Source organism: Chenopodium quinoa, unplaced genomic scaffold (genome assembly GCF_001683475.1).
Source record: "Chenopodium quinoa cultivar QQ74 unplaced genomic scaffold, ASM168347v1, whole genome shotgun sequence".
Classification (NCBI taxonomy): domain Eukaryota; kingdom Viridiplantae; phylum Streptophyta; class Magnoliopsida; order Caryophyllales; family Amaranthaceae; genus Chenopodium; species Chenopodium quinoa.
Window position 1 is genome coordinate 1,351,152 of NW_018742914.1, and position 27,486 is coordinate 1,378,637.

The 27,486-nt window shown below is 36.2% G+C and overlaps 4 protein-coding genes across 7 annotated transcripts; 2 read left to right on the plus strand and 2 right to left on the minus strand.

Annotated features, from left to right (window-relative positions):
• Nucleotides 1-3,352: 3,352 nt before the first annotated feature.
• LOC110727834 (protein pleiotropic regulatory locus 1-like) lies at nucleotides 3,353-15,841 on the plus strand. The gene is made up of 16 exons (XM_021907400.1): nucleotides 3,353-3,798; nucleotides 3,888-3,912; nucleotides 4,021-4,117; nucleotides 4,234-4,303; nucleotides 4,595-4,654; nucleotides 6,922-7,003; nucleotides 9,112-9,204; nucleotides 10,325-10,388; nucleotides 10,480-10,565; nucleotides 11,237-11,338; nucleotides 11,476-11,559; nucleotides 13,162-13,292; nucleotides 13,450-13,527; nucleotides 13,722-13,786; nucleotides 15,098-15,175; nucleotides 15,267-15,841. Exons 1-16 carry the CDS (start codon nucleotides 3,368-3,370, stop codon nucleotides 15,437-15,439), a joined length of 1,719 nt encoding a protein of 572 aa, XP_021763092.1. The 5' UTR covers nucleotides 3,353-3,367; the 3' UTR covers nucleotides 15,440-15,841.
• A 2,879-nt stretch (nucleotides 15,842-18,720) lies between these two features.
• Nucleotides 18,721-22,067, plus strand: LOC110727835 (probable purine permease 5). Of its 4 annotated transcripts, none has more exons than XM_021907402.1 (3): nucleotides 18,721-18,880; nucleotides 19,836-19,950; nucleotides 20,473-22,067. In XM_021907402.1, the coding sequence occupies exon 3, from the start codon at nucleotides 20,492-20,494 to the stop codon at nucleotides 21,650-21,652; it is 1,161 nt and encodes a 386-aa protein (XP_021763094.1). In that variant the 5' UTR covers nucleotides 18,721-18,880; nucleotides 19,836-19,950; nucleotides 20,473-20,491; the 3' UTR covers nucleotides 21,653-22,067. The 4 variants fall into 4 exon arrangements, with proteins under 4 accessions (XP_021763094.1, XP_021763095.1, XP_021763096.1 ...); XM_021907403.1 differs by having other exon boundaries at nucleotides 20,476-22,067; XM_021907404.1 differs by lacking the exon at nucleotides 19,836-19,950 and having other exon boundaries at nucleotides 20,476-22,067.
• Nucleotides 22,068-23,683: 1,616 nt separating this feature from the next.
• On the minus strand, nucleotides 23,684-24,949 carry LOC110728265 (MDIS1-interacting receptor like kinase 2-like). Its single transcript, XM_021907940.1, has 2 exons — nucleotides 24,196-24,949; nucleotides 23,684-24,021 (listed from the first exon to the last, which is right to left on the minus strand). The coding sequence occupies exons 1-2, from the start codon at nucleotides 24,947-24,949 to the stop codon at nucleotides 23,684-23,686; spliced, it is 1,092 nt and encodes a 363-aa protein (XP_021763632.1).
• Nucleotides 24,950-25,069: 120 nt separating this feature from the next.
• Nucleotides 25,070-26,743, minus strand: LOC110728267 (MDIS1-interacting receptor like kinase 2-like). Its single transcript, XM_021907941.1, has one exon. It carries the CDS (start codon nucleotides 26,741-26,743, stop codon nucleotides 25,070-25,072), a length of 1,674 nt encoding a protein of 557 aa, XP_021763633.1.
• Between the last annotated feature and the right edge of the window lie 743 nt (nucleotides 26,744-27,486).

Sequence of the window (27,486 nt, forward strand, 5' to 3'; positions counted from 1 at the left end):
ATGGATGTGGATTGTCGATTGTAGCAAAGTTCTTATGAAAGATTGTTACGAAGCATTGGCAACTTTTCCAAAAATTGGATTTTGGCAAATTTTCCGAGATACGGATTGTCGCTTCATCGTGTCAACATTTCCAAGGATGGATTGTTACGTGGCATTGACAATTTTCCCTAAATCGGATTGTCATACATCATACAAGAGTTGTGTTGGCAACTATTCCCAAAGAAAAGAGGATTGTCATCACAGCAAAAGCACCGACATACTGGTTCACAAGCAGCAAAGCGCCGACGTACTGGCATATCAGCATTAAGGATTAAAAAGCAGTGATCTTTTCGAAGACTATCACAGCGGAAAATTGAACATATAAAAAAGAAGCTCTTTGTTTAGAGACGAGTGAACATCGAAACAGCAAGGTGGCATTCCCTAGATTGTGGAGAGTCGTCACAAACAACTGAGGATTGTTTCAAGAGAAGTAATCTTCGATAGTATTCCCTTGGACGTGGAATATTATCATAGCAGAGGAGGATCGTTTCAGGCGAAGCAATGTTCTAAATTGGAAGCAGTTACAGGCATAGCGGTTTTCAAGCGGGATGGCATTCTCTAGCTTGCAGGAGGTCATCAAAACAATCGGTTACTTTCAGAGACGTGTGCTTGACGGTGAAAGATACGCGTTTCTTAACTCTTTTATCTGTTTTAACTAATGCTAGTTTTGCAGGTATCGGCGTTACAAGAGTGATTTAGGATCGTGAACGTTCTGAATCATTCTCCGTCCCTATCGATACTTTGACTTTTGTTTTCGAAACTCGCGTTTCTCCAAACTCAGTCAAAGTGGGGGCTTCTGTAGACACCCATTTGTGTCTCCCCAAAACCAAACCCAGTGATGAGTACCTTTCACGTCGAACCATAATCGAATGAAGCGAAAGTGTGGAAAGTCTAGTGTTGCGGAAAGTTTTAAGTTCTTTTCTCTTCTCTCTGTTTTTGAAAACTTATTTTTAAGAAAACAGCCAATCCAGTTTGGTTGGTCCATGATATGGGTCCAATTGTAGTGTAGTTGGATGGGTCTTGCAAAGACCTTTCCAACGATATATTATAAGCCCAATTCCGATGAATATTGAGGAAGTTATGGCCAATTTACCAAACTAGGCCCGGTTTGAGCTTTATATACGGCCCAATGATCTAGGGGAGGGCCTAATATGATTTATCATTCCTAATGCAATTAGGAATGGTTTTGGTCTTCTAGAATCTTCTAGAAAGTTCTTTTTCATTCCTAATTCAATTACCATTAGTAAGTTGACTTTTGACTTTTCAGAGTTTTAATTAAAATCAAATAGCATTTTCAAGGAAATTATATGATTTTATCCTCCAATACGGCAAACTTATCTAATTTTCGAAAACGCATTAAATTTAAGCTTGGCGTCTGACCCCAGGCCTTGGCGCCTGGCGCCAGTTAGCCAAGGGTGGCGCCAGCTCTGTTTTCTGTGCGTCAGACTCTATTTTGTTTAATTTATCTTTTTGGCTGATTTTCTCTATAAATATCGTATTAAAAACTCCGTTTTCATGAACCAATTCACTAATTGACACCAATTCTCACGAATATTCATCTACAATCAGTTTTCTAATTCTCTCATTCATCATCTCTCTCTTAATTCATTCATCTTTCTTTTTCTTCTAACTTTGTTTTTTCATACAAAATTCCGCATTCACAAGATCTAGAAACACCTAGCCATATTCGAAGTTGCCTTCGCCCTAGACGTGAAAGGTTTAATTTCTGAGGGTTTGGTCCCAAATCTCTCTTTCAATTATTTAATTTAATTGTTTGATTTATTATTTTCCTTGAAATTACTAACGTGTGTATTTTGTTATTAGAAAGAGGTACGAGGCATCAAAGTAAGTACTTTAATGGTTTTTATTGATGTTATGATGTAGACATCATGTTTATATTGTTATTATGATATTCCTAGTATCATGTCTAGGGTAATTTTAATATTAAATATGATTGTTACGATGCTTCTTATGTTCTTCCTAATATTTATGATTGTTAGTATCATGTTAGGGTTAAAGATTTGATTTTTATTGTTTAGTGACATGCTAGGGTTTATTATTAATCTTGTTAGTATCTTGCCTAGGATCTTGCTATTATTATGCTTTAATATTAACATGATTATTATTATGGTTAATATGATTGTTATTATGATGATTATTTCATTGTTATAATTTTATGATCATGATTATATTTTATACTTTGATTATTATGTTGCTTGATATTATTTATATTGCTTGATCACACCTTTTATGCATGTTTAAAGGGAATTTGGTACTTGTAATCACGCTTAATAAGATAATTAATAATCTTGTTTAGGGTTAATGTGATTATAATTCAAGTGATTGCCAATAATAGGTTTGTTTGTGCATTAATATTCAACCAACATAGATAAACAGGTTTAGGGTTAATCCTATTGATTGCATGTTAATTAGAAAGCGCACATGAATACGATCAGAATAAAGTAGAGGCCAATTATTAGGGCAGGTTCAATCTCTTTTAGGTTGGATTTGTACCTTCATCCCCGAACCCTTATTTGGTTCTAGACCTTATGGAGTTGACGATCTCTTGGATCGTTAAGGGGTGTAACCTTCACCTCGTGAACGGTTTACAAGTTCCTAAAACTTGTTGGCGACTCTTTTGCTCTATCTTCTTCCCTTTTGGACGCCACCGTACTTTAGTGTATGATCACAGTGGGGTTCAAGCTAGTGGGATTAAAGGCTTGAAATTATTCCCTACAAGTGTGCCAAAATCATTTCCTGATACTAGTAATTCGTACTCCGTAATACCATACTTAGGGATGATGTCAGTGGGGCGGGTCAAGTAGGAGACCCGCCCCATCCCCGCCCCAATGGAGCGGGGATGGGTCTCGGTTAGGCGGGAGGTGGGGTGGGGATGGGGATAAAAACCATACTCACAATGGGTGATGGGGTGGGGGTGGATTTTAAGTTATACCCGCCCCACCCCACCCCACTCGCCCCACTTCGTACCCACCCCATCCCCACCTCATACCCACATCTATATAACTTTAAAAACAAAATTATATATTTTTATACTATATTTTAAATTAATTACGTGAAATTAAATATTAATTATAATACTTTGTCCAACACTTATATTATAACAAAAGTGTGTGTAATATTAAGAATGGTTTTTTTAGATTGTAATCCGTATTAAAGAATGGTCTTTGGTGGGGATTAGGTGGGGGTGGATATCTAAGTGGGGGGTGGGGCGGGGATGGTTTTGGAGTTGTACCCGCCGGGGCGGAGATGTGGATGAATTTTAGACCCGTCGCGGAAATAGGAAAAGGGATGAAAATGTTAGGTGGGGATGGGGATGGGATGGGAAGCCCAACATCCGCCCCGCCCCATTGAAATCCGACTGTTAATCGGATGTACAATTGGTGCAGTGTCCTCACCTCATTCTCACTGCCTCGACCTGTTTCCCTTACCACCTCCGCCAGCGCAACCCCTTTCGCGCGCCACCGACGCTGCATTCCCAACACTCGTTGCTGCTACTGCTACTGCTACTGCTACTGCTGCTACCCCCTCATCCTATCCCCCATTATCATCATCTCCTACAATTCCAACCCTAATTCTCCTGATTTGCTTTCCAATTCCGCCATTAATGCCGGGTGTAATGGCATCCATGGAACCAGTCGAACGACAGTCATTGAAGAAGCTCACTTTCAAATCCCTTAAACGCGCTCTTGATGTCTTCGCTCCTCTTCATTCTCAATTCCCTCCTCCCGATTCTGAAAGGTTAGCCTTTTCTTCTTGCTCAATACCCTAATTTTTTTGGGGAAAAAAAAAATTGATTTTTGATTTTGTATATTGCTCTTCAATTGCAGTAAAAAAATGCGGTTGAGCCATAAGGTTAGTCAATCATTGCTCGCTTAAATTTGCTTTATTTTTAATTTTAATTTGTGGGTTTTGGTAATTATGTTGATTCTGATTATGGGTGATTTTTGAAAATGTTTGTAGATTAGTTTAGAATATGGAGGAATTAAACCTACATTAGCTCAGCCTCAGCCTGCTAAGCAGAAGTCGTCTGCTCCATCTGATCCCCTTGCTCTTCCTGGTAATTTATGTGCCATAAAATGTACTTGTATTATTTTGGTGATTTATTTATCTATTTTTTGAAGTTTTTTGATTTGTATATGAGTACCCTGTTGACTTGTTTTTATGGTTAATTAGCTCCGGAAGATGGACAAAGAGGAGGTGCTCATAATGCTCTAGTAGTAGCTCCAGCTGCTCAGTCGAGACAGTATGTTCTCTTATTGGTTTTCTTTGAAATTAATTGTTGGGTTGGAATTGTAAGTGTTGGCAAATCCATTTTGGTGTCATAGACCTCAAAGCAAACTTTTTAGCTGCAGTATTTTGAGTGGCGGATTGTTGATTCAATTCTAAGTATCATAAAACTATAATAAGATAACCTCTAGGTGTTGTTATCTGAATTAGAAAGATTGGAATTGCAATGTTTTCATCTACTTCATAGTTGTCAGTCTTGTTATAGTTCTGATGTATATTGTGTTTGGCTTCATTTTCTTGTTTCCAGGACTGAAGTTGGTCCTAGTAAAAGCAATGCACTTATCTCGACTCCCAGTTCTTCTGAAAGGTACGTAACTCACCTTTTTCTATGTTGTTTTATATGTTATCTATCTTCTTTCTCCGAGTCTATGTTAGTTTAATTACTTTTTATTACTGATTTTTTGCTGTTTGGCTTTGCGTATAGTTCAAAGTTTGAATTTGAGGATGTGGTCTTTGTAGCCTTAGGGTTAGAATCCACACTCGGACTGTGAAACTTAAACCTTCAGCTATTGTAAGATGTTGCATGACAACAGATTTGGTTATAGTGGTTATTTTTAATCAATTTCTACACTTTCCATCTCTCAATATTCTATCCATTTTGAGCATATAGGTTTAAAATATTTCTTGTATGGGTCATTAAAATTTAGAGTCTTGATAATGAATGAGTTAGTAGGGAAATATTTTTTAATTTTAGGGAAGAGAAATTAGGTGAGAATATAGTGGGATTAAGGAAAGAGAAATTGTGGGGTGTGAAAGAAAGGTTTATTCAAGATATCTAGGAGATTTGATTGGCAAATTAAGGTTTTCTTTACTCTTGGTGGGAAGATAACTTTGATTCATTCATGTCCAATATATCTATTTATTATCTCTCCGGCTCCTGCTTGGTGATGGAAAGTTTTGTGGTTAAGCTCTATCAGCTATAGGAAAGATCATCATTTGAGTTTGGAGGTAGGAAAATGACTATGCGGTATGCTTTGGGTTTAGTTGTGGTGTTTTTGTGTGATTTCATGTCCCTTAACTCCCTTGGCATTAAGTCATCAGGAGCATAAATGGGCTGCCATAAATTGGGTGCATTCACAAGGGATTCTTGGCTATACCCACTCTAGATAAAATGGTTCATATTCATGGGATACCGACACAGGTGTGCCTGGTTGGATCCTATTTGGTGACATTATGGGCTAAGACAGCAGGGATTTCAAGCATCATCCTTTGTCCTCGTTTGCATGTATATTAGTTTCTCAGCTTTCAACAATAGTACTGTTTTCTTTTGAAAATATAAGTAGGTAAGGACCTATTTATTTTAGGGATATCTCCTGAGGTACCCTTCGTCATAATTCTCCGAGGTAAGGGCATATTCATTTTAGGGATATCCCCTGAGGTACCCTTCAAGCTTGGGGGTTTGACGCATTGATCAGAATACTCTTACTATGGATGGAAAGTGAGCGGTGTATATTTTTATGTTATATAAAAGTTCGTGGAAATTCATTTTCCTTTGCTCTTCCTCCATCAAACCTTCTTCTCTCAGTCTCTCTCCTTTGTTTTCACAGAAATGACATGCGACACTCATTACTTTGCAAAGGCTATAGGTGATGATGATGATAATGAAAGATGAGAAAAATTTGAGTATTTGACTAATATTATAGGAAGAATTAGGGAAGTTGAGAGTTCAAATGTCAACCATGGATGATGATGATATTTTTAATTATATCATCTGTTAAATTTGTATATAAATTTGTGAGTTTCGAATCATAATAGGATAATAAGAATGAGGAGGATCGAGAAGCAGATTATGAATTTTATTTGTCTAGGGGGTGGGGAAGAGTTGAATCCATTAAAGACCCAGAAGAAGCAATGTTCTAATGAGGAGAAAGAGAATAAGGTTTGATGGAGGAGGAAGAAGGAAACTAGATATTAAAATAGTATTCAGAAAAAAGTTAACGTCAGTTTAAAAAATATAAAAAAAAGCTATATTTAAAAAAAAATATTCAAAAAATCTTAAAAGGTATTTGAGAAAATATTAAACAAAAGAGAAATCGTTAGAATTATGCCAAATCTGAGGGGTCAGGATATTTTCCTTTATTTTATAACTGCCCATACCAAAGAGGAAGTGGGGATTAGGGAGTCTATTTTGGATAGGCCATAATGGAAAAATCGGAAGACTATTAACATGCTGAGGAATGACTAATATTTGTTGTATACCAAAAAGGAAGTGAGGAGTCTATTTGGGAAAGGCTAAAATGGTCTGTTTACTTTAAAATTTATTCATGTTAACCAGTAATCATGGTTAATTGAATTTTGACTATTGTACAAGTGCTACATGTACAACTCGATGCATAATCTTTAGTTAATGAAGTACTTAATGTGACAGACTTAATAGGGACAAATACTTGTGTGTAACTGGACCTTATAAGTTATAACCCAGTCAACCTTGACATTTCTTGGCTGGTTAATGCAAATATAAATTGCACATAATGGAGGGGGGAATTGTTTCGTAATTGATTCTCAATGCAGGTCTTTTTAGATAATTTCTCTGCTTACCTATTTTGGATTTTACCTTGTGTGTGGCAATTTAAGGTTTTCAACGTCTGCGCTTATGGAGAGAATTCCAAGTAGATGGCCAAGGCCTAAGTGGCGTGCTCCATGGAAGAACTACAGGGTGAGAAAAAATTTATTTTTTGTTCTCTTTTATCTAGATTTGCATTATGCTGTAAGTTTCACAAGTTGATTTCAATTGCAGTCACAATGAGCAAGGTCTGTTTAGCTTTGCCTTGTTCCTTTTTTTTTTTTTTTTTTTGGTAGAAAGAGCTTTGCCTTGTTCATATATTGGATTTATTAATTTAATCATTTTCTTGATCTGATTGCATTTGTTCAAATTGATGTAAGAACGGTTTTATTTGCATCTTTCGTTCACGTGTTTACTTCTCTGCTTTTAATTCCTTTGCCTGTTTAAAAGAACAATACAGAACAAAAAAACACTAGTGCAGAATTTGGAGCTATAAATACCTGATACTAGTATTTTCTGATTTCTTGCACATAGATTCATGCTGTTAATTTGATTATGATCTGTCATACATGTGTTTAAGAAAGTGCAAGGTATAATTTAAGGGGGGCACATGCGCATCCGCATGAAGCAAGAGACAACTTTTTTGTCATAGAAGATTTTTTATATAAAGGTTACAACCAGAATTGCCTTTTACATTAAATAGAGGATTGTAAGTCAAGACTTAGAAAGTACAATGTAAAAGAGAGAAGGGGGGGGGGGGTTCTGTGACCAGTTCACAAGGGTCTTGTATATATTGCAAAGGAGAGGGCACACTTTCTTTCGAATTCATGGGGAACCATATAAGAAGTGAGGATGGGCTGAAGGGAAGGGGAAAGTACTGAAATTAGTATCACATAGTAGGGTATATTGTAGTAGGGTAAAGAGTGGTACAGATGATGGTTTGTTGAATAAGTAACTATGGAGAAAAGGACAACTGGCGACGATAGTGCTGGTTGGTGGTGACAAAAGAAGTGGGTTAAAAGGTTGTCAATGGTTATACTTATGAACAAGCTCCCTATATTTTCCTCCATCAACCACATGTATAAAGAAATCTAAGGCAGAGCAGATGCACAGAAGTGCTTTTTAAGCGGTAACTAACTTTTTAGTTTAAAGTCACCCACTTTCTGCTCTATATTTTGTCCACCCTTCACCATGAAGAAATGCCTAATTAGTCTTAAATTATTGGAGGTCAGACTTGGATCCTTGTTGATCAAATCCAACCATTAAAATGCCCCAGATTTTGGCCTTTATCTATTCATTTCTCTCTTTACATAAGTTATGAAGGGACAATGTGACGGAGGCATGCATGGCTTAGGAAGATGGATGGGGAGATAACTCCTAGTAGAAAGGAAGAGTGGTGTGGTGAGGTTAATAGTGGTTAGGTTGGATAAGGAGGTGTGGTGGTGCCGTGGTGGGGGTTTTGGGAAGGGAGGGGGAGGCCCTACAGTTTTTGAGAAGTTGGTAATGGGCCTATGGAAGTGGTCTTGGGAGAGAGGGCATTGGTTGACTAGTGAGGGGAAATGATGTGGTCAAGTAGGGAAGAGAAGGGTTGAGCTTTGGTATTCCGTATATGTATTTTATTTCTTACTCCCTCCGTCCCTTAATACAAAGCCCTTTTGGTTTTTGCGCGGGAATTAAGAAAGTTGTAAATTTTTCAAAACTAATGATTACAAGTACATATATGCATGTGGGGTTAGAGAGAGATAGAGAGAGAAAAAGTAGGTGGAAATAATTGAAGAGATAGAGAGAGAAAGTATTGGAAATTGATGTTAAATGTACAAAAAAGTAATGGAAAAAAGATGACAACTCATTAAAAAAGGGTAATAATGTCAAAAAATACAACCTTTAAATAGAAAGAGGCATTGTATTTTGGTTTACCCAAAAAGGAAATGAGGCTTTGTATTAAGAGACGGAGGGAGTAGTGTTTTACTACATGGCAAGGGTGGGGGTGTTTGATTAGTTAGTTATGTCAAGCCCATACATGTAATTGGGCTCCAATGTCTTAAATTTCGAATCCTCACTTGTTACTCCTCTAGGACTTCAAACATGAGTACATGAGTAATTCTGAGTTTTAAAAAAAAAAACCTCTACTAGGTTGGGTATTATTCATCTTGCATAATTGTCTAAATTAGTGGCTCATTATCAAGGTGTAATAGTACAATTCAGCTTTCGATGTTATTTTTTGTAGCAACTAATAACATATTCTCTTCTCATCTGTGCAGGTGATTAGTGGCCACTTGGGATGGGTGAGATCGGTTGCCTTTGATCCAAGTAACAGTTGGTTTTGCACCGGTTCAGCTGATCGTACTATTAAGGTTAGTAAATTTTCTTCTGTCAAAAACTTTATGTTGTCTGAGAAACTCGGCAGAAAATAGCAATTCTGAAGCCATGTATCATTACTAAACAAATATTGTCACAAGTTGTAATCTGATGGGGTGGTTAAATCTGAAAGATAAGAGTTGGTCCATTCTATTAAAGAAAATTATTTGTAAAGAAATTGTGAGGATTGTGGTTTGGCTATTTCCATTGTAGGCTGTCAAATTCAATTTTGTAAATGGGTGCTGAATGAGCAGTGCAAGGTGTACTCTGTAGACCCTTAGAAGTGAAAAATTGGACTATGCTGGTTTAGATCTACTCTAACATACATTAAACAGGATTAATAGTTTCAAGCGAACTAAGATTTGATTGCATAAAAGCTGTTGCTGTTCTATTATTGATTAGTAATGTCAATGCACTTTTATTTTTAACTTTTCTGTTAAATATTTTCTTTTGCAATTAAGTGATTTGTCACCTCAAACTAGGAGCATACACACACGCCACACGCACACACCCACACACAGGAAGTACGCACCCCAACATTACATTCTGTATGATTACTGTGATGTAACAAAATGCCTTTAGTAAAGCAATGAAAACTTATATATATTAGTGTATTACACATCATAATATGGGGTACAAGCTTTTATTCAATTGTACTAAATGTCTGAATATAATGAGTAAAATGTGCAAGCTGCTCCTTCCTACTAAAATACTTATATGCAAACTGTCAGGATTAAGTACTCTGTACACCAGATAGCAGTTTGTGTTACAATAAAAACAGTTGAATTATATATTGAATTGATGCGTGTATGTGTCTGTCGGGTGGACTAGTCTCCAAGAGGGCTTGGCTGGTTCTGAATTACTGTGAGTGGTCTTAACACCCTTGACATCCGAAGAAGGCTTGACCCAAGAAATAAGTCTCAAACAGCATTTATGTCTTTGATACCAAAATTATCTTATAATCTTATATGGATAGTTATACTGTGTCTCAAAATTGAAAGGATGGTCAAACTTATTGAAAACTGTGATAGATGGCAATTGATGGTAGAATTGTGAGCATTCATTTGTAAACTAAAGTATAAGGTCATTGCTGACAATCTTTCTTTATTGATTTAGATTTGGGACGTAGCAAGTGGGCGATTGAAACTTACTCTTACTGGACATATTGAACAAGTCAGAGGTTAGTATCATAGGATGGTAGAATTGAACTGCTACAGCATTTAATGTCTGTCATATAATTAATACATTTAGTTATATACGTTTTCTTCCAGGGCTTGCTGTTAGCCAGAGGCATACCTATATGTTCTCTGCTGGTGATGATAAAATGGTGAAGTGCTGGGATCTCGAGCAGAATAAGGTAAAGCTGATATCTGATCCAATAGTTGGATCTGGTTTAGCCTCTATATGCTGTATATTAACTTGATTTCTTGTTTTCATGGGTTTCCCCCTTCTTTTTTCTAGTTTGATGTTAAATTTACATCATCTACTGTTATGTTACTTATCACTGATGAAACCTATCTGATTCTTTTTATAATAGTAATAATTTTTTTTTTAAAAAAAACCGCCTAGTTTTGAGAGTAATGAATTTATTAGAGCAGGAATCTACTTGCTACATATGAGTTTCTGTTATATTAAGGTGCCCCCGAGTAAGGTCACCTTCTATCTTGTAAAAGACCAAATGCTGGAAATATCTTGTAAAAAAAAACCCTTTTAGATGCATTAGTACTCAGCGATTAGATTTCTTAACTCTTTATTGTGGACACTATGTGTTGTGTATGTCATTTTTGAAGGAAAATAGGCTGTTATGCATAGATGCTAAACAGATGGACCTTTTATTCATGCTACCTATAAACTTTCTACGAGGATATTAAACTTAATTTACTGTACATAGGATGGTGTTGCCTGTTGGATAGGAATTGTGCTGTGGCTGCTGTCTAAACCCTACAATTGAGAAAAGAAGATATCTCTTAAAAATTATCATACCCTTGTTTTCTGGCAATTGTACCTTGCTAATGCTATATTGTTCAGGTCATTCGCTCTTATCATGGCCACTTAAGTGGAGTTTACTGCTTGGCTCTTCATCCCACTCTTGATGTATTGCTTACCGGAGGCCGTGATTCAGTTTGCCGTGTATGTCTCTCTCTCTCTCTTTTTTTTTTTTTCAAATTTGTTTTTGTGTTTTTTGTAATGCAACTTTCTAAGCTATGATTGTGGATAATGCTCCAAAGTTATATGTTTGAATGATTTTTATTCCTTCTAATTTTCAGGTTTGGGACATTCGTAGCAAAACACAAATCTTTGCTTTGTCAGGGCATGAAAACACTGTCTGTTCTGTGTTCACTCGACCAACGGTATGTTAGCTTCTTTGAATGAATAGTGGTTCACTCGTCTCTCCATTTCAGATGAAAAGGCTGTACTTTGTACATTTTTGTTTAAGCTGTCTTGCACCTTAGGCACACTGTTCTGATATACTCTATCCCAATACTCCCATATTGGTTTTAACATTTAACATGGAAGATAGTTTTAGGTGATAAGCGTTCTAGTTATTAATTGTTATTTTACTACGTAATAAAGAAATCAAATGTGGAAGGTCTAATGAGACAGTGAATTTTTTTTTCCTCTCCCGAGGGACAGTGGGAGTAGCAATATCCTACGTCTCTGATACCATTTGACTTCTTTCCTTGCTAACAAATCTGCCTGAATTGGTAGTTTTATCACTTTCCTTGTCTCTATGCCCTGACCCTCCGTGTAAACCTGTATGGAAAAAACCCTGGTTTCACTGTCCTAGCGCCTTCAATGTGTGAGTTTGGGTTATTTCCTTCTTATGCAACAGTGGACATGATGCAAGTGTTTGAGAGAGGTTCAGAAGAGGACAGGGGGCAGAATAACTAGAAAAGCAAAATGAGATAAGGAATCTGTAAGCACAGCTTTCTGGCTTCTGATATATGTAAACTCCGTGTGCTTCATCTTCCTGGGTCTTTTAGCTGTGACTGAAAATGAGTGAAATCCATATCAAGTGTTCTCATTGGTAGTAATGTTCCTGGCAAGACATCCCGCCTGTTTATTACTATTTTGATTCTTGAGGTTTCTGGCGAAGTTTAGGTATATCACTATCACACTACGAGTTCTACAAGTTGGACTTTACAGTTAGAAAAATGTGCTATGGCTTTATTATTGATGACTTAGGTTTTGTGGACAATGTTGAGTTTATGGGGACGTGAAGGAAGTCCCGTATCATGAAAGTCTCTAAAATGCTTAATCCACCCTTACAGTCAAATACTAGTAGAATTAATTTTTTTTTATTATTTTATTATTTTTTTTAATAGTATAATCTAGGTAGTGATACTTTGGAACAAGTGAGCAACAATGCAGGTAATAGCATTTTTTTTTTTTTTTTGGTAACTTAGTCCGACAAAAGAATACTCAACTCCAGGAATGTCCAAAACCCTGAAACTCTACATTTCACAATTCATCAAACTTAGCCTGACAATTGCGATAAGTTAGGCTGTTAGCCAATAATTGGCAACCTATCAAATTTTTACCAGATCCTTGACTCATTTTATTTTAAATTATTTTGCTCACTGTTGATCTTTTAACTGGGATTTAGTTAACAGACAAAACTTAAGTTTAAGCTATTCCCCTACTGGCATAGGAAAAGGAAGGGAAAGAAAATGGAGGGATCCATTTTCCTAAACCAAATCCTTCCATTATTGGAGATTGGAAGGAAAATGAAAGGTCACTCTCTCCCTTCCCTCCTCTCACCTCCCTTTCTCTTCCCTCTTTTCCTCCCCTCCCTTTCTCTTCCCTCTTTTTCCTCCCCTCCCTTTCCCTTCACCATGGTCATCCGTCATCCAAACATAGTGTAATTTTCCCCCTTTTGTTGTTATATTCCCTTCAGATTTTTTAAGGCTTATATTGCTATTTGAATCTTATTTAGAAGTTCTTTTTGCTAGGATCCTCAAGTGGTGACGGGTTCACATGATTCAACCATAAAATTTTGGGACTTGAGACATGCAGGAAAAACAATGACAACACTCACGCATCATAAGAAGTCTGTACGAGCAATGGCGTTGCATCCTAAAGAGTGCGTTGCTAATATTTGTTTCATTATTACTACCCTCTTAAAGTATCAATTTCTTTTTGCTGTAATACTTGGGTCTTCATTATCTCGTGGATAATTGATCATGATTTTCTGTTTTTTGTTTACTTCTTTAACCTTGCCATGCTCTATGGCATTGCAGGAATATGTTTGCATCTGCCTCTGCTGACAACATAAAGAAGTTTACCCTCCCAAAAGGAGAGTTTATGCATAACATGCTGTAAGTCCTGGAACTTCTAGAATGCATACCCTGAAATTATGATATTTGTATTGTCCCTATCTTGTCATTTCAAACTTGGCATAAAGTGTATGGCTGTAATCAATTTGGCCAGAATTTGGTAATTGGGTGGCTGTATATGTGAGAAGTCTGTCATCTAATAATACGTTTTGTATTTTTCCATCTCTTTTGGACAGGTCTCAGCAAAAAACAATTATCAATGCAATGGCTGTCAACGAGGAAGGAGTCTTGGCTACAGCAGGTTTGTTTTTCACTTTGTTTGTTAAAAAATTGCTTCAAATTTCCCTGATTGATCCTTAGCCATGTGTTTGATCAGATATGATGATCATTAATTGAGTTAATATTGTCTCTCTGCTTTAAATCCTCTGTGATGTCTGTATTGTATGGTTTATAAAGCATAGGATCACTTTCATGATTCAAAAGTAAAGGAATGCATTACATGAGGTTGTAGGCTACATAATTATGTAATTATGTTTACGAGTTTATGTGTTTATGTGTGGAAATAATTTCGAGTTCTTCAAGAACTACTGTTTTTCGGGAAATGCAAACCCATAAGGTTTACAATCTTTGGGTGTTAAAATATAAAAGCTTTTCCCTTAGTTTATTTTTTTTGGGACATGTTAAACATATCCCTTAGGACAATGTTCTAGTATTTTGTGAAGTGAAAAGTGTAAACATATAAATATGTAGAAGCATGTGATTTTGTCATTAAATTCCAACATGATAGTCCCTTGAGTTTTGACTTTTGAGTTACTTAGTAACTAAAGCCTCTAAAAAGGGACAACCTAAGTGTGTATCACTTTTTGGGACTAGAGAGAGAGATAATGAGGGATCGATTTAAATTAAAGAAAAGGGTTTACGCAAGGTGAGGCAGGAAATGATAAAAAGTTCATAGAAGGTTGCCAAAAAAGAAATAAAGTAATAGTGAATAGAACTAAGAATTTAGATGAAAGGGTAAATTGAGTACGGGAAAAAGGAGGGAGGGCCATTTTGGTCAATGTATTTAATGCTTACACTTCGTCCTTTGGGCTTGTGGTTATAAATAACCAATCCCTTCTCTAGATGATAAGGATTTTTAGCCAAATTTTATGTTTCAACCCTGACTCTATTGTACCAATGTAACATTAAATGTTCTACATTATATCAACAGAAGATTAAATGTTATATATTATCATGAATACAATGTTTGTATCTCAACATACAGTACCAATGCAATTTTAACAAAAAATGATCTGAAATTTTAATATGCACAAAAGTGTTCAGCATGCCTTGTACTCGTAAAAAGGAACAGAGGCAGTAGTCGCAGTACTACAATTAGGATACTATGAACCTTAAAGAATTATCACAAGGGACCATAAAACTTGAATTCATAAAAGATTTGTGAGTTGAATAATTATTTGTGAATTGGAACATGTGAGAATACTGTGTATTTTAAGAACGTAATTGGCTCTTTGTCCTTTTGCTCTGATTGCTTAATTGTTTCTGTTGCATGAGATCATTTGCAAATAACTCATTTTTATATTAACTGCTACGTTTTTTTGTTTTATTTTAGGTGATAATGGTAGCCTTTGGTTTTGGGACTGGACAAGTGGTCATAACTTTCAGCAAGCTCAAACTATTGTGCAACCTGGTATGTTATAGTATCTGTATTTGCCTTTTGTTGTGGTACTGAGCTCGTAAATTAAGGAATAAGATCTAAGCATGTGTTTCTGCTGCTGCAGGTTCACTGGACAGCGAGGCTGGTATCTATGCACTCTCCTATGATCTCACTGGTTCAAGGATGGTAACTTGTGAAGCTGACAAGACTATCAAAATGTGGAAAGAGGATGAGACTGCTACCCCTGAAACCCATCCTCTCAACTTCAAGCCACCTAAAGACATTAGACGATTCTGATTGCAGTGACTGCTATATACTTAAACTTGAATCATTAGGACATCTGTAAGTTTTATACTTCATAGCTTATTGTGGATGATTGTTGAAGTTATTGTTAGATGGGTAAGAAGCCAATATGCCAAATAGGGTAGGTCGGAGGGGAATTATTTTTGTGAGTTCCTTTTACATCAAAAGCTGAATTGACGGTAATATGCAAGTTTCATGCTTTCTAGAATTTTCTCAGGAGAGATGAGACACTTAGATATTTGCCGACATTTTTATATTTTCCTGCTTCTCTTTAGCTGGTTTTTTTTTAAACCTGTGTAACACAAGATACAGCGTACGACTTCATTGATAATTATGACTAGCTAGTAAATAGGTTTTTCCCTCCAGTAATGCATTATGATTTCTGATTGGTGATCTTTTTAATCGAGTACATGTTACTGATGAAGGAATTATGATGTTCAATTTTGATCTTACACACCAGCAGGCGGATGTAAATGTAACCACTAGTTATTATATTTGGTTATCCCTTCATGCAATTGATAACCCGTTGAATGACTTGGCACATAAGGCAGATAAACTCATGTAACTGACGTAAATCATCAAACTGCACCACACCGGGACTTGGATTATCATGCATGCATGTATTTTGATTGAAGTATTGATTGGATTGAAGTCTGAGATCAGCCCAAAGGACTTGTATTTGTATTACAGGTTTTATTTCATGTGCAAAGTCTTCGAGGTCCATGCATACATACTGAAGCGCTGTTATATTATCATAGTACAGAAATATGCCACATGAAAGCTTCAGTATATAACTGTTGCATAATCTTTCAGATAAAGAAGTCATTATCCATGCAATTTCTACAAACCATTTTTTAATATGATTATATATCAAGAATTCAAGATATGCCTGGTCTTCTAGTAAAAATGCACTAAAAATAAATACTCTAACCGTCTCAAATTAGTTGTTCAGTTTTTTATTTTTTTAATAATTTGCAAGTCATTTCGAATAGGTTGCGAAAATATCATTTTTGGTTACACTCATTTGTCTCATTTTCATCCATAATTGAGTGTTAGCAAAGGCTATTTCATTGATAAAATTTTAGTATATAGGCGAAAAAGGAAAACACAACAAGTTCACAAATCTATCTAATAATCAATACGAGGTATTGAAATTGTGGCTAATAAGGCTTAGATTTGTAAGGACACTACTTCTCCAACAGAGCAAAGGATTAGAATTATTTAGAAAGGACATTCTACCTCCAATCTCCTACTACCCCACATAATTTTCAAGCAAAGCTACTTGCAATTTTATTAAAAAGGGATTTGTCTTTGACTTGTACAAAAGAGAGTTTCAGTTTCACAATAATACTTGTAGTAACTTTGTATGTTAAGTCGGGTCTGACGGTCCGTTCATCTAAACTACGCCATACTAATATTCTAAAATAACACTTTCTCGTAGAAAAATGATTATATAAAGAAACAATATTCCCTCCGTTTCATATAACGGGTCTGTTAGTTCAATTCAGCTTCTATTAGTTTAGCTTAGCTCCAATCAATACAGTTTCGTTAAGTTTAGCTCCTAATTTTCTTCTCTCATAAATATTCATTTTAGCTCTATTCAGTTCAGTTCACCTCCAATCAGTTCAGTTCAGTTAAGTTCAACTCCAATTTGTTTAGTTCAGCTCAGTTCTATAAATATGAACAGACCCTTAGTATATTCATTATAACCTTTTATACTTTTTTTTTAAAACAATTATAACCTTTTATACTTCTAAATGCTAAGAAATAGTCCCTTTGTTTTCTTTATATGCATCAGTTTGACCGACACAGTTGTCGAGACGCTATTTGACCATAAATATCTTTAATTGTGTATTAGTAAAAATTCTAACAAAATTATATAATGAAACTAGACATTATGACGAATTTAATGATATATAATATAATAACATTTATTCATTTTTTAGAGGTGAAAAAATTAAGTCAACCATGGTATGTGAATAGTGCAATTATCAAAGTGATGCATATATAAAAAAAAAGAGGGAGTATATAACTACAAATATTATAATGATCATAATTGTGTATTAACAGTGTTGCGATTATTATGAGTATGAAGCAAAAATGATCAAATAAAACACTACGTGACATATACGAAGTATGAAATAAGTATTAAAAGATGTCTCATATTTTTATATGGGTTGTCGGATTAAAAATAACTTTACAGCAAGAAAAACATGGTGAGTTGAGTAAAAAGGCAATAATTTATGGGAAAATTTGTTAATTACTACCTCAAAAAAGGGGTATTTGTGAATTACTACCCCTAAAAAAAAGTTGTTAATTACTACTCTAAAACTGGTGAATTCTATAGATTGCTACCCTTTTCCCTAATCAGCCCCTAATTAGGTGATTAATCTATTAATGATATCATTATCCGGCTAATTTGTAATTAGTTGTTTTTAAACCTTAAATAATTAATTAAACCCTAGAACCACCTCCATACCACCATTGCACCACCTCCGGCCACCCACCACCCACTACCGAACCTACCTCCTCCAACTCCCCACCCTAAAACCACCATCTGCCCACCCTAAAACCACCTTCCATTTACGATACCCCCATCCCCTAACGTGGCGGCCTTGACCCCCTACCCCTCGCCGGAAAACCTTGCACAACCATCCCTAATCTTCCTTTATCCCCTTCCCCCCTAATCACCACCCTAGGGTTTCAATTTTAGGGCTTTAGGGTTTTAATTTTGAAACATTAGGGTGGTGATTAAAGGGGGGAAGGGGATGGAGGAGGCTTAGGGAGGGCCTAATTGGGTTCTCTGGCAAGGGGGAGGGGGCTAGGGTCGCCGGTGGGTGGGGAGGAGGGATTGTTGGTGGGTTTAGAGGTGGTGCAATGGGTGGTTTAGAGGTGGGCGGGGCGGGGGTAGGCTGCCAGAGATGGTGGGGATAGAGTAAGGGGGCTGTCGGAGGCGGTGCAATGGTGGTTTAGAGGTGGTGTTAGGGTTTATTTAATTAATCATGCCTTAAAAGTAACTAATTACAAATTAGTCGGATAATGATATCATTAGTAGATTAAATCACCTAATTAGGGGCTGATTAGGGAAAAGGGTAGCAATCTATAGAATTCATCGTTTTTAAGGTAGTAATTAACAACTTTTTTTTTTAGGAGTAGTAATTCATAAAGACCCCTTTTTTGAGGTAGTAATTAACAAATTTTCCTTATTTCTGTTAAAACATAAACATCAAATTTTATTTTATTTATTTATTTTTTATTTTTCAAAGCAGTTAAATATGAACTTCGTAATAATGCCCTCAAAAAATAATAAAAAAAACCTCGTACGGTACACCCATACCAATAATACTTGCCACAATCTCTCTCTCTTCTCTGCTGACTGCTGAGTGCTGACTTCTAGGATCTTCTGCAAATTGATGCTGCAATTTCATAATCTGGGTAAATTCTACTTAATTCTCTACTGTAATATTGAACAAATTTATTGTTTTTTAAAAGTGAATTATTAATTTTTTTATTGTGCTTTGAGCTTGTTTTTAGACTTGTTCTTTGTTGTCTAAGGAATCTAATTAGGTTTTATTCCTCGAAATTTCAATACTCCGTATAATATTGGGTCATTTCTGGGGGACCGGAATTAAATGTAGAAACCATGAAAAGAAATTTTGCATTTAAGTTTTATTAGATATGTACAATTTAATTTGGTTTTTTTTTTTTTTTTTTTTTTTTTTTTTTTTTTTTTTTTTATTGACAATTTAATTTGTTTTATGTGAATGAATGTATGTGTAGTATTGTCTTGTGAGTTTCAATTCATGCCTTTCAAAAATCTCTGTTTCTTTTTTTTTTGGTTATGATATACTTCCTCCATTTTCTTTCAGATACAACACACCCTTTAACGCGGTAATTAAGAAAGGTGGGGTTTACATGACATAATAAACTTTAAAATAGGATGAGTGAGTGAGTTGTGATATTTCCTTTTTAAGCAAGTGTTCCAAGTAAAAGAAAACGGAGGAAGTATACTTTTAGAGCTGCATATAACATGAGATACATTTCTTTTTAAATTTATACAAGTTACATTATTAATGCTTAACTATTCTTGATCTTTTGTTTTATAATTTACCATTATCACATTTTTGAGGCAAAAAAAAAAGGGTTTGGTGACAATCTAAAGATTCATGAAAAGCTTATTTCCCACCAAGTTTCATTGAGATTTTGTAGTTTCCAATTTTGGAAATGGGGGAAGCGCGATCTTCATGAGACTTTTCATGCTTAATGGCTTTCTTTTACATACTCTGTGATCTAGTCATATAATCAATGGTTGTGTACTTGTGTGTGTATGAGGGGAACCTTAAGATGTCTTTAAAATCGTTTTGGCTAACTTAGATGACCTTTTTTTAAGATGTAAACTCGAGAAAAAGAATTGGAGATGGTGCTTTAATTGAAGGGGCATTTTGTTGGCAAAGAAGTGAAGGTAGTGAATTGACGGGTTTCATTCGTGTTCATGGCGGGGACTGGTGAGGTTTTAACCCCTTTTAATCAACTGAGTAGATAAGTTCATTTTGATAGTTACAAATGTAAAGTGAGAGGAGGAAAAGAAAAAAGTTGTTTCTGATCTTTACTATTGTATGAAAAATATAGAAGGATATAAAAACTCATAACTAAAGATTTTTGTCATGCCATTATTAAGTGTCTAGTCATGAATAATGACCAATTATTTGTAATTAGTATATTTTATTTAGTGTTTTGTGAGCATGAATCATGCATTCATGCATTGCTGAAATATGTAGCTAGAAGTTATAAGATAATCCAAAGATCTGAGTTTTGTTGCAGCTTGTATAATCTTAATAACGTATATAGGCAATATAGCATGCTTTGCGTTTATGATTGGTTGAAACATGAACATCTTGAAACCACGACTGATGGGGTAATATTGATTCGTTATAGAATTTGTTTGTTTTCTTGTTACTTTTGTAAGTATTTAGTTTATGAAATAGTTTCAGTATTCGCAATTATACTTAATTATTGATGTTATGCAGAAGACATCCTTGTGATCAAATGACAAACCAGGAAGCATTAGCTACACACGAAGATTCACTAAGGGTCTCCATATTAGGGGATAGACCAATGGAGTCAAACTCGACCTCATCCAATACACTAAGGCATCACATTTCTAACTTAAAGAAGATACTTTGGGAGTTATACATAGGAAAACCCTTGTCATATTGGATTCTTATACTTCTAAGTGGGGGAGCCATGCTTATTGCATTCCCTGCTTCTAGTCTTTTGTCGCGTCTCTATTATTCCAACGGGGGTAAAAGCAAATGGATCATATCATGGGTAGCAGTTGCAGGATGGCCATTAACTGTTTTCGCCTTAATTCCTACCTACTTCTTTTGCAACACATTTCCTACGCGTTTGAACTTGAAACTCACTCTTTGTTATGCAGTTGTGGCTTTCTTAAGCGCGGCTGATAACCTCTTGTATGCATATGCATATGCCTACCTTCCAGCATCAACTGCTTCTCTTCTGGCATCTTCATCTCTCATCTTTTCTGCATTATTTGGTTATCTTCTTGTTGGAAACAGGGTAAATGCTTCGATTATAAATTCTGTTGTCATGATTACTGCTGCTTTGACCATTATTGCATTAGATTCAGACTCAGATTTATACGGTAATGTGAGTAAAACCCAGTACACTATGGGATTTATATGGGATATATTGGGATCTGCTCTCCATGGACTCATATTCGCGCTTTCTGAGTTGTTGTTTGTGAAGCTATTGGGAAGAATCTCGTTCCATGTGGTGCTTGAGCAGCAGGTCATGGTTTCTTTATTTGCATTTATATTTACAGCAATAGGTCTTGTTGTGGATAGGAGTTTCCAAGGAATGGAAGAAGAGGCCAGAAACTTCAAGGGTGGAAAAAGTTCATACTGCATGGTTCTTGTTTGGGGTGCGATAACATTTCAATTAGGAGTGTTGGGTGCCACAGCAGTGCTGTTTTTAGCATCAACTATGCTTGCAGGGGTTCTGAATGCTGTCAGAGTGCCGCTCACAAGCATTGCAGCAGTCATACTGCTAAGTGACCCGATGAGTGGTTTCAAAATACTTTCTTTGGTTGTTACTTTCTGGGGATTTTGCTCTTATATTTATGGGAGTAGACCTCCTAAGAAAGATAATCCTGCAACTCCAATGGACGATGCTGCAACTGGTCTATGATTATTTCATAGACATGTTGATGATAAACGATGTTTCCGGTGCCTTTTATGTTGATAAAGCTATTCTGGTCTGAGATTTAATCTCAGAAGTTTAATGATCTACATTATCACCATACTTCACAATCACCAATCTTCACAGCAAATGAGCAAACTCCCATTGGAGCTTCCTATGTCATAAATTTGGCTCCTTTATTGCACAATTGCAATTTAGATCTTTTTTCACGCCTTATGAAAAATGTAATTAGGTTGTATATGCTTGCATAATTCTGTTGTATCACAATAGTTATGCCTCTATCAAACGCATTCCATAATCATGTTTATTTAAATGTCAGAATTTGTGTGCCCTTTTCCCTATGCCCCATATTTGCTGTGCTTAACTTTACCTTCTTTCAAAAAAAAAAAAAAAAAAAAAAAAAGAAAAAAAACATCTTTACATATTAAGTGTCGATGAAGAATTAAGGGATGAGCTTTCACTCTAAAGTAAGGTATGGAACGAGACAGTTTAAAACTCATTCAATACAATAAAGGACAACATTTCTAAGTTAATACAACGGAGCCTTACACATATTGAATTCTTCTACTTCTTAGTGGGGGTGATTTGAGAAACGGACCTGGCCGCAACCCGACTAAGGAGGTTTCCCTCAAAACCATATAGCAATAAAGAGAGTAGTCTCTTAATTTTATAAAGTGGACACAATTTTCTTGTTTCTTCAATGTAGGACAACACCCTGCTTAAGTCTCTTAGCCTTATAAAGTGTACACAACTTTCTTGTTTTATCAATGTGGGACAACACTTTCACCCCGTGAGTTTGTTCATGAGTTCAACATTTTCCCTCACATGTGAGCTGTTCATAATATAGCGCAATTCACAACTAAACACAACTTGAGCTCTGATACCTTGTTAAAGGACCAGCTTCAACCCTCAGCTAAAACTTTTGGTTAAGTTGATCATTTAACACGATCTACTTTAACGTTGTTGCATTACATACAAACTCAAATTTAAATGGTAATGTTAGTGAAACCCAATACACCATGGGATTCATGTTCGATATCTTGGGATCTGCTCTCCATGGACTTAAATCTGCTTTTTCAGAGCTAGTGTTTGTGAAGTTGTTAGGAAGAGTGTCATTCCATGTGGTGCTCGAGCAGCAAGTCATGGTTTCATTATTTTTCATTTATGCTTACGACATTAGAGGCCTTCTTGTGGGTAGTAGTTTCCAATAGATAGAAGAAGAAGCAAGATATTTCAAGGGCGGAAAAAGAACATATTGAATGGTCCTTGTCTGGGGTGCGATTTAATTTCAATTGGGAGTATTGGGTGCGACATCAGTTCTGTTTTTAACATCAACTATGCTTGCAAGTGTTCTGAATGCTGTCAGACTGTCAGAGTACCGATCACAAGCATTGCTGCTGTCATACTGCTAAATGACCCGATGACTTTACTACCATTCTGCAACTTCTAACTGATTCAGCAATTGACTTATGATCGTTTCATCCTTGTTTACAAAACGCGAGTAACAGACATGTGTCAAGGATTTTCCCTGTAGTACTACTAATAATTCTGCCTCCATAAATCAAACTTATCAAAGTATCAAACACATCAAGAATCACCTTTTTTTTTTTAGTTATTGAACAATTTGTTGGAAATTTCCGTTTACTACGTGTTATACAAACTTTTGAATATACTTTGCCTTGGTAAGTTTACCAGTCAAAGTTAATCAACGAACCGGTTCTTATGGTAAATATCGTATGACTTTGAATCAATGGAATACTTTTAATATAAAAAAAAAAAAAGGAAAAAAAAAATCATCTAAAAAGTTGGGACTAAACAAATATTTTCTAACTGGGGTTCGAAATAATAGTTACACTTTAATATTCATTTTTTGACTAAAATTACTTCTATAAATTCTACTAAGCCAGTTATTCTTGAGAATTTGCTTTGGTACATAGTAAGGTTATTTATTCTCTAAATCTCATAGTATTGATGTTTGATAGCAAAGTTGAATTAGAATTCAATTTGTATATTAAAGCTCTACAAGTCAATGGCTATGGGATTATCATTTCCACATTTCGTTTCGAACATCTGAGAGATGTAATTCATGGTTGGCCTTGATTGTGGATTAATGTTGAGGCATAAAGTTGCTATCTGTAACACAAATTCCAGCTGCTGTATAAGCTCTTGGCCTGTAGGATATTCAAGATGACGGTCTAAGACATCTTCGGATTTTACTTTCAGTTGGTCATCTGACATGCTTGCTGATAGGCTCAAAATCTGATCTTGTGGGTGTGCTCCCATAAGAACTTCAAGTGCAAGAACGCCAAAGCTATACACATCACATTTTTCTGTTACGACCATGGTGAAAGCTAGCTCTGCAACACAACAACATGCTTAATAATCTGGACTTAATGTGCTTATATTATCTTTTTAAACGGACAGAGTATATAAACCGATCTTGGGCTTCAACCATCAATTTAATCTACTATCTATCATGGTTGAAGCCCAGGATCGGTTTATATACTCTATCATATATCAAACTTTCATACCTGGGGCAAGGTAGCCATATGTTCCAGCAAGTGTAGTCCAGTTAGAAGAATCTGGATTCAGGAACTTTGCGGTGCCAAAGTCTGAGACATGAGCTTTCAGTTCAGAGCACAATAAAACATTTTTACTTGAAATGTCGCGATGGACAACAGGTGGTGTGCAGCCGTGGTGCATGTATGCCAAGGCATCAGCGACTCCCTTGATGATTCTGATCTGCTTGTTCCAGTCCAGCTCCTTTGCTCCATCGACACTGCCTAAATCATCAGCCAAGCTTCCTCTTTCGATAAACTTGTATACCAAGAATATGATGCTCTCTTGCAGACAAAACCCATAAAATCTCACAATATTCCTATGCCGAATCTCTATCAGGGCTGTCACCTCATCCACGAAACTCCTTGCTGCTACCGCTGCTTTCTCTAAGGTGCTGGCGTTGAGCTTTTTGACCGCTAACACTTGACCACTTGGAATCTCTGCTTTATACACATTCCCAGTTGCTCCAGTTCCAATGCAGTACAAACTGTTGAAGTCCTCTGTGGCTTCAACTATGTCATTGTAGACTAGGTTGCCATCAAAGTTCAGTACAGTGAATACGTCTTTGCACTTGTCACTCACATCCTGCTGTTTGCATTTTGCGAGTCTGCGGTTTCTACAGAGTAATATGCTGCAGGCAACAACAAGAAGAATAGACAGTATGCTTGCAAAAGCAACAATTGCGAGTCTTATGACATGGCTTTGTTTCTTTCTTGTTGGAGACATAACATTGCAAGGTTTAATTTCATGCCCCGTATTTTACCACACAGGTCTTTATTGCCAGAAAATGATCTCAAAGGAAATGAAGAGAAGATATTACTGTCAGGTAATGGACCCTCTAGTTCATTATACGAGAAATCTAACACTTACTAAGCTCGCAATGGTGGCTATAGATGTAGGGATAATGCCTTTTAGATGGTTATGTGAAAGGTTCAATGTTTCAAGGCGTTGTAGCTTTCCTAGATTCAGTGGTATGTCCGCGGTTAAAAAATTATAACTCAAATCCAATAACATCTGCAGCTGAGTTAGCTGCCCGATCTCATCTGGAATTGAGCCATTCAGATGGTTGTTGCTCAAGTTCAAGCTCATCAGATTTGAGCAACTCCCAATTTCAGATGGGATTTGCCCGGTTAGACTGTTGTTCGAGAGGTCCATTTGGTTCAGTTCTTGTAGGGCTCCTACCTGCACAGGCACTCGACCTGAGAGCATATTATTCTGAAAGGATAATTGGAACAATTTTGAGCTTTGTCCAATTTCTGGGGGTATGTTTCCTTGTAACCTATTAGATGAGAGGTCTAATTTTTGTAAATTTGGCAAACTGAAAATTTCTTTTGGTATTTCACCACTAATCGAGTTACCAGCTATCAGTAGAGCAGTTAAGTTTTCAGACTTACCCAACTCTGGTGAGAGTTCACCTCCTAGACGATTGAAGCTTAAGTCGATGTAAACCAAGCTAGGATACACTCCTAAGGCCTGATCAAGGTCACCAGTAAGTTGGTTGTTTTTGAGGTAAACTCTATTCAATTTGGGACAATTTTTTAGGCTTACTGGTATTGGGCCTGCAAAATTGTTGCTAGAAGCTGAAAAGTAGACAAGGTTACCGCCCTTACACAATTGTGGGGGTATTAATCCTGTAAAACTGTTCCTAGACAACTGCAGGTTGGTGATGGATAGGTTTCCGATCTCTTGAGGTACGCGACCAGACAATTGGTTATCAAACAAGCGAAGGTCAGTTAACTTGCTGAGTCTACCAACAGAGGTTGGTATTGGTCCGGTTAAATAATTTTGGTACAAAAATAGGGTATTTAGCTCACTCAAGTTGCCCACTGACTCCGGTATAGGACCTGAAAATCGATTATTGTCAAGAGCAATGAAAGAAAGGTTCTTGCAGTTACCTATGGTAGAGGGAATTGGACAATCTAAAAAATTCCTTCCAATGATTATGACTTCAATACTAATCAGACCAGAATTTGCATGCTTTGTTGCACTTGGGAACAAACTCGGGTCTATTCGGCCAGTAAGATTGTTTCGAGACAAGCAAAGCTGCTCAACTAATGTCAGGTTGGCAAGGGAAAGAGGTAAGGTATCATTCAGCATATTAACTGAGAGATCAAGGTATTTAAGTTTAGAAATCATGCCTAAACTAGAAGGTATTATGCCACTGATATAGTTCTGACTGAGGTCAAGGTAACTTAAATGTGGGAATGAAGAGAAATCTAAGGCATCAAGTGTACCTTGCAATTCTAACTGAGGCAGGGTAATGTTGGTGACTCTTCCATGGTTGTCGCAAGCGATTCCTTGCCAACGACATGGGCTATTGATGGAGGAAGAATAACTTTGTTTTTGTGGTAAGACCCAAGAAGTAAAGGCTGATTGGTTTTGGAAGCTTTGTTTCCATATAATAAGCGCCTCGGCTTCTGTTTGTCCTGGATGATATGCTTCTGCTTCAGAGCATAAGAACATATATCCTAGACTGATTGCAGACAGAAGTTTGATGATGCTAAAGGCGTTATTATACATTGTGTTTTTTTTTTGTTATTTTCTTATAACAGACTAATAAGTAGTGTGTGTATATATATATAGTAACCATAATCCCCACAATTTACGCTAGTATGTATGGCCATTTTTTTTGACCATTGGGAGTCTAATACAATAAATCAATCTTTATAGTCTTAATAATTACCAGAAGTCTTAAATCAACAATTACAAGGAGTCTTAAATTAATTATTTAGACTAGTACTACCACTATTACGTATGTTTTACTCCATTACTCCTATTGTTTTAGAATACCTTTATTTCACTTTTACATTAGTCAAAATGCATAATTACAGAGTACTTTAATAAAACAAGGAAAATTTTTAAGAAAACCACATTTTAGAACACCTTTTTACTTGAAAAAACACTTTATAAAATTTCTTGTGAAAGCACACCTGAAATCACTTGTTTTTCTTGCGAAATAACACCTTAACCCGCTTTCCGGTGTTTGACTTGGTTTTCCGGTATTGACTTTGCACGTGTAGTCACGTGATCTCATAGAAACACTGAAGGTTCAATGGGCACTCAAGAGGGGGGGGGGGTGAATTGAGTGTTAAGTAATCGTTGGCTAATTTTGCTTCTTTTCGGATTATGTGTGAGGAACCAGTTGTGCTGGTTCCCGTACGCAGCGGAATATAAATAAGCAATAAAGAAGACAACAATTTTAACGAAACAAAGCAATAAAGAACACAACAAATTTAACGAGGTTCAGCCAACTCAGGCCTACG

Coding starts and splice junctions, on each gene's coding strand:
- LOC110727834 (XM_021907400.1), top strand. CDS start 3,368: ATGGGGATGGGATGGGAAGCCCAACATCCGCCCCGCCCCATTGAAATC. Junction 4,655..6,921: donor ACTCCCAGTTCTTCTGAAAG/GTACGTAACTCA, acceptor TGGCAATTTAAG/GTTTTCAACGTCTGCGCTTA. Junction 13,293..13,449: donor ATGGCGTTGCATCCTAAAGA/GTGCGTTGCTAA, acceptor ATGGCATTGCAG/GAATATGTTTGCATCTGCCT.
- LOC110727835 (XM_021907402.1), top strand. CDS start 20,492: ATGACAAACCAGGAAGCATTAGCTACACACGAAGATTCACTAAGGGTC.
- LOC110728267 (XM_021907941.1), bottom strand. CDS start 26,743: ATGTATAATAACGCCTTTAGCATCATCAAACTTCTGTCTGCAATCAGT.
- LOC110728265 (XM_021907940.1), bottom strand. CDS start 24,949: ATGTCTCCAACAAGAAAGAAACAAAGCCATGTCATAAGACTCGCAATT. Junction 24,022..24,195: donor ATATGGCTACCTTGCCCCAG/GTATGAAAGTTT, acceptor GTTGTGTTGCAG/AGCTAGCTTTCACCATGGTC.